The sequence below is a fragment of the Gossypium hirsutum genome, chromosome D07 (genome assembly GCF_007990345.1).
Source record: "Gossypium hirsutum isolate 1008001.06 chromosome D07, Gossypium_hirsutum_v2.1, whole genome shotgun sequence".
Lineage (NCBI taxonomy): Eukaryota > Viridiplantae > Streptophyta > Magnoliopsida > Malvales > Malvaceae > Gossypium > Gossypium hirsutum.
Window position 1 is genome coordinate 55,684,717 of NC_053443.1, and position 6,000 is coordinate 55,690,716.

At 32.7% G+C, this 6,000-nt stretch overlaps 1 protein-coding gene across 1 annotated transcript; it reads left to right on the forward strand.

Annotated features, from left to right (window-relative positions):
• The first annotated feature begins 2,512 nt into the window (after window positions 1-2,512).
• LOC107941658 (auxin-induced protein AUX28-like) lies at window positions 2,513-5,031 on the forward strand. The gene is made up of 5 exons (NM_001327452.2): window positions 2,513-3,002; window positions 3,883-4,103; window positions 4,189-4,324; window positions 4,416-4,477; window positions 4,553-5,031. Exons 1-5 carry the CDS (start codon window positions 2,698-2,700, stop codon window positions 4,588-4,590), a joined length of 762 nt encoding a protein of 253 aa, NP_001314381.2. The 5' UTR covers window positions 2,513-2,697; the 3' UTR covers window positions 4,591-5,031.
• Window positions 5,032-6,000: the final 969 nt, after the last annotated feature.

The window sequence follows — 6,000 nt, forward strand, 5'->3', positions numbered from 1 at the left end:
TTAAATTTTGCAATTACAAATAATGATGTCCGGATGATTATAATCACGATAAAACATAAATAAATGTGAAAAAAGTCTGAATGAAAATGGAACTTAACACCTTAAAATTTTTTTATCCTGATCTGGTCAGTTTTTATTTCTAGGGAAGAGGTAGGAAGGAGAGAAGGAGGAGTATATGGTGATGTTAAGGAGGCCGATTCACCTAGAGAGGCGAAGAGTTGGAAATAGACAAGTGGACAGGTTGATTGTTGGAAGAGAGGGAGATTGCTCAGAGTAAATTTAGGGCTTAAAAGGTTGATCTTTTCTTCATCGTTGGGAGGGTATATATAGGAGAGGTCCACTTATCTTATAGTGTGACATGACAAGCCGTTATAATGGATAGCGGACATACTGGAATAGTGTATGTGAGGTGCATACATAGTGGTCCTAAGCAGTACGAGGTTGTAGTTATTATTCTCTAGTGGTCTTAAAATTCTATTGTTTGAGTAACTAATGTAAGTAACAAGTTGCTAATATTTTTTGGTTGAGTAAACTAGAAATATCTTTTAACAACCCCAAGAAAAGAAGATCCTAGGCAATATCGTTATTCTTACTATAACGATCTTAACTACCTACCAAAGAATGGTGGGTGGGAGATTTTATGAAACGGGATCGTGGCCTCCATGTGTACATGCAATTTTGAAACATGTATTGACCAAACACGATCATATAATATAATATGTATCAGATTGCAATATATTAAAGATGGGAAAATTAAGCCATTTTGTGAGTGCCAATGCCATAGTCAAATTATTGTTCATGGTTTCCCCTTTTGAGCCCGCATTTCATTTTGGAAGGCAGTCTAATTACTGTAAACACTACCCATAACCCCCAACATATGCTTGTCTTTCTTTCCATCTCTATGCACTAATTTTTCTATTCTTGGATGTACATGGATATAATATGAAGTTTGACGTAATTAGACTCATAAACTTAAATACGAATTTAATACATTTATGCATAAAATTAAATTTAAATCGAGAAGTTTATAAAAGCGAGATTCAAATTTTGATTGTTGAAAAAATATGGACATCACATTATAGATAATTACATGTTATTATTACTATCATAAAATATTAGTCCAAGTTAAAAGTGATCTAATTTGGTTAAAATTTATTGGGCTTTAGTTAATAAATAAAGTATGAGTCAAATATGTGTAGATACTTTCGTAACTAATTTCTATTGATGATGGGCTGATTAGAAATTAAGGTTAATGGACAAACGTTATATATTAGGGCTATTGTCACCAAATTACACATATGTAACTTTTCTGATATCTCATCTTCAGAAAAGAGAGCCACCTCCTCTAAATTACTTATGTGTTAATTTGGAAAATTAAAACCGCAAGATCCGAAGATTTCAAGATATCAATGGATTCAGATACGCTTCCGCATTTAGTCTTGTTCTTCATTTATTATTAATAATTTGACATGACATATCCTGATTTATGATTTTAAGTTTTGTATAAAAAACTTTACAGTTCTATCACTGATTTCCATGGTTTTAACCTTAGCATTATTGGCTTCAACATACAGTATTATATGTGAATACTTAATATCTTAAAGTTCTTAAAGCTTTAATCTTGCCATTAAGTTAAACCCATATTCGCTTCAACGTGCAATATTATACTTGAATACCAAGTATGCAATTCATCCTTAATTTTGGTTTTAATCATGTCTATTCTTTTTGACATAATGCCTAAAATTACCCATAGTCTCTCCCTAACCCATGAATAGGAGTATAATCCACTTCAGCCACTCGAACTAAGTATGCCAATTGAGCTGAGATTCAATTGATATTTTTTATTAATATATTGTGCTCAATTATATAGTAAACAGATTGTTTGTCTATGTATTACTACCGAAAAAGTCAAAAAGCTAGGTATGTCAAAATCTATAAATTTTTACATATTAATTCATTTTAATTTAGATATTGGGTGTTGTGGTAAAACTGAGAGTTTGAACTTTAAAGATGACATTGTTTTAAAAAACAACCCGTAACTTGAAAGGTTTATCTTCATTGATCATAAAACGAATATGAAGATATCTAAATTATAAAATAAATTGTTTTTTAAAGTTTTTTTTGGTAACTTAATTATATCTAAAAATAATCAAATTTAAAGGAATAATTTTTTACTTATGATTGACAAACTAATCTCATTTCCCAATTATTAATAAAAGAAAAGAAATGGGAATTTAATTAAATAGGGGTGGGACAAAACCCTAGTTAAAATGGGGAGAGCAGCGGCAGCCAACAAGGGTTGTCGACTCCCTCTTTCTTTCTTTTTGCACACAGAAATAACACAATCATAGGATGCTAACCTCACCTTGTCGTCACCTATCCCAACAAGTTAGGATAAACCAGCTCACAGGTCTTGCCACGTGTCCACATCCCCAGCTTCATCAACCAACAGTAAAACCGATAATGCACTCTTACGTTATATTAAATACCCTCCTATGCCTCCCCTCCAACTCTCTCCTATTCCTCTAAACCTTCCTATATTCCTATTCCTATTCTTATCATCACTCTCTCAATCCTTTGCTTATTACAACAAAACCTTTTTCTTCTTTATTTTTCACCTTTCAGTTCAAATCATCAAACCCAGAAAGCGTGGCTACAACAAACTGCAAAAAAAGGAAACAATTAGAGAAAGAAGCTATGGAAGTTGGCTTAAAGATGACGATGAAAGGAGGCGGAGGAGATCATGTTGGAGGTTGCGACAAAGAGAAGATGGGGTTTGAAGAGACTGAGCTGAGGCTAGGGTTGCCTGGTGGTGGTGGTGGTGGTGGTGACGGTGAAGTTGTGAGGAAAAGAGGCTTCTCTGAAACTGTTGATTTGAAGCTTAACCTTTCCTCCAAGCAAGACACCTCTGGGATCGATCCCAATGATGAGAAAGTGAAAGGCTTGCACCAGGAGAAGAATCTTCTCCTTTCTGCCATTGATGCTGCTAAGCCTCCTGCCAAGTAAGTTCCTTTTTCTTCTTGTTTTTGTTAAAAGTAACTTCGGGTTTTGTTTAGGGAAATATGTAGGGTTATTAGGTATTAATCAACCATATTTTACATAATTATATGAGAAAAAGGAGGAAGAGAAGTAGTTTCCACAATTACCCCTTTGATGTTAATATTATCACCAACAACTTTGGATCTTTGAAGTAAATATATATCATAGTGTAAGCTTAGACAATTTTATTATATATATATAAAGATATGTTGGGTTTTTAATTATATATTAATTATGTTCTCATTTTGGAATGGGATGTGCTGTTGGTTAATACAAGTATCTAAGCTACAAATGGACAGTGTGTTTACATGTGGTTAATATAAAAACAGTGGTGACAATGAGATTAGATATTATAACGATGTTATAGCGTGAGATAAATAGTAAATTAAATACACCGCACCCTACTGTCCATCGAAACCCAAAGAAAGATGTGGTTTAAAATTATTCGTTTCTGGGAATAATATTGATTAGCTTTTATGAAGAATAAGAAATTGTACGATATGCGTTCAAGCACCGGTATATTCCATATATCCAATTAATTATCCTATTTCTACTTGTTAAATAGCTACCTTTATATAGATTTAAAAAAAGCAATGCAAAATTAGTACAAACAACTATTTGTAGGACTATATATATATATGTTGAAAGTTCAAACTTGTAAAATTAGGAACACAATTAATAGAAAGAAATACTAGAATGGATTACAAGTTACAACTCAATTATTGATACTTGAATAGACATATCATGTTAGAAATAGATGAAAGCAATAATGAAGTTGTTTTAGTGGTTAAAAAAGAGACCCTTCAATATTTTGATTCAAGAAAAATACTTAAATGATTATAGAGCGCAAGTTGTGGGATGGCCACCGGTCCGATCATTCCGAAAGAACATGTTAGCCACCACCACACAGAAGAGCAGCAGCGAGGAGAGCGGCGAGAAGGCGGCGCTGGTGAAGGTGAGCATGGACGGTGCACCTTACCTCCGTAAGGTGGACTTGAGGATGTACACAAGTTACCACCAACTCTCCGATGCTTTAGCCAAAATGTTCAGTTCTTTTACTATCGGTTAGTAAATATACGAATTTTGAGATAAAGTGTTAATTTATTGGTATGGTAGTGATGGATTAATTATTTTTGATGAAAAATGAAGGAAATTGTGGATCTCAAGGAATTAAGGATTTCATGAATGAGAGTAAGCTGATGGATCTCCTTAATGGCTCTGATTATGTTCCTACCTATGAGGACAAGGATGGTGACTGGATGCTTGTTGGTGACGTCCCTTGGGAGTATACCCCTTACCCTAATTAACTTCAATTTTCCGAAATTCCAAAATTGTTAAAATTATATAAATAATCTGGTGATTTTTTAAATAATCAGGATGTTCGTCGAATCATGCAAAAGGTTACGCATAATGAAAGGAACAGAAGCAATCGGACTTGGTTAGTATTTTTATATAATTAATCATTAAGCACCTATATAAAATAACAAAGAGAATTATATGTTAATAATTGCAGCACCAAAAGCTGTGGAGAAATGCAAGAAGAGAAGCTGAAGGAGGTAGGAGTTGTTAATAGAGCAACCTGCTCTTTTGATCTTGTGGGTCGCCTGCTGCATGCATGCACATCATCATCATCATCATCATCATGATGTGATGAAAAATTATTGCAAAGCCAGCAGATGGATGCATGGATGGATGGAGCAGTTTGGCTTTGTTATTACTATTAGGGTGTTTTTGTGTTCTTAAATATTATAAAAGTTATAATGTGAGATAAAATAATAGTAATTAAGTATTTGATGACTAATTTGTTATGGAATAGGGACAAAACATAAAAAAAAAAGAAAAAGGAACATGAAATATTACTGTATGTCTGTGGCAAGAACTTGGCATGTTGTCTTTGCTTCTTCATTTGTGTGTTTAAGCTTTGGTATTAGTTATTATTGATTACGACTTTGCTTAATATACAATTATAAATAAATAATCTATGTGTTTGTAGTTTTTCTTTTGTTGATTCAAATATTTTTTTTAAATATAATATCTTATTTTAATCTATAAATAAGAGGATAATACGCTTCAACGCATTCGAATTCATATATTCTTACAATGACAATAATGCCCGTACTAATCGAGTTAATATTTTATTTTTATGGAGAGAAGTGAAGAAACTGATGAGGGTAAAGGTAGGAAAGAGAGTTATTAATTTGGTAATGTGAAGGGAACAATATAAGGTGGGCATTTATTCATGCACATTGGCTTCTTTCATCTGAATTTTTTAAAAATGATTATTATTAAAATGAAAAAAAATTTGATGTGTGTACAATGCAAATAATATTTGACTTCTAATTATTTAGGTGAGTTTGGATGGGCGGTGCATTTACCTGCGGTTAGTGTAAAAACAGCGGTGGCGGTGAGATTAGACACTGTAGCGATACTGTAGCGTGAGAAAAAAAGTAAACTAAACGCACCGCACCGCACCGCACCGCACCGCACCGCACCCAATCGCCCATCCAAACCCACCATTAATTTAAAGATTGAATAAAGAAAGGGAAATTAATCAATTTCATAATAACGAGGTTAGTTATGGGAGTTATTGAGATTGAAAGTTTGAAGTTATTTTATTTAGTTCTTTTAAATTTTATTTTTATTTAAGTGGATAATATCGGAATATATTTTGATTATCATTTTAATTTGTATTAAAATAGTATTTTAATTATAATTATAAGAAGAAGAAGTAAAAGGGATAAGGAAAATAATATATGTCTCTTGTTTAGACCTGATCATGGATCGAGTCATTCGCTTAGGCTTGAAGGCTCATTTAAAAAGTGGAAGAATTTAGGTAAAAATATAGGTTCGAAAAATGGACTTGGACAAAAAATATGGCCCATTTTTTAAACGTACCGAGCCCTGGGTAGAATTTTTTTGCAATTAAAGTATAAATATGTCAACTTATTAATGAATTTAACT

What these genes read in the sequence shown, in the direction of transcription:
- LOC107941658 (NM_001327452.2), top strand. Translation starts at nt 2,698, where the DNA reads ATGGAAGTTGGCTTAAAGATGACGATGAAAGGAGGCGGAGGAGATCAT. An exon ending in GCTGCTAAGCCTCCTGCCAA is followed by an intron (nt 3,003 to 3,882) that starts GTAAGTTCCTTT and finishes AAATGATTATAG; the next exon opens with AGCGCAAGTTGTGGGATGGC. An exon ending in GTTCAGTTCTTTTACTATCG is followed by an intron (nt 4,104 to 4,188) that starts GTTAGTAAATAT and finishes TGAAAAATGAAG; the next exon opens with GAAATTGTGGATCTCAAGGA.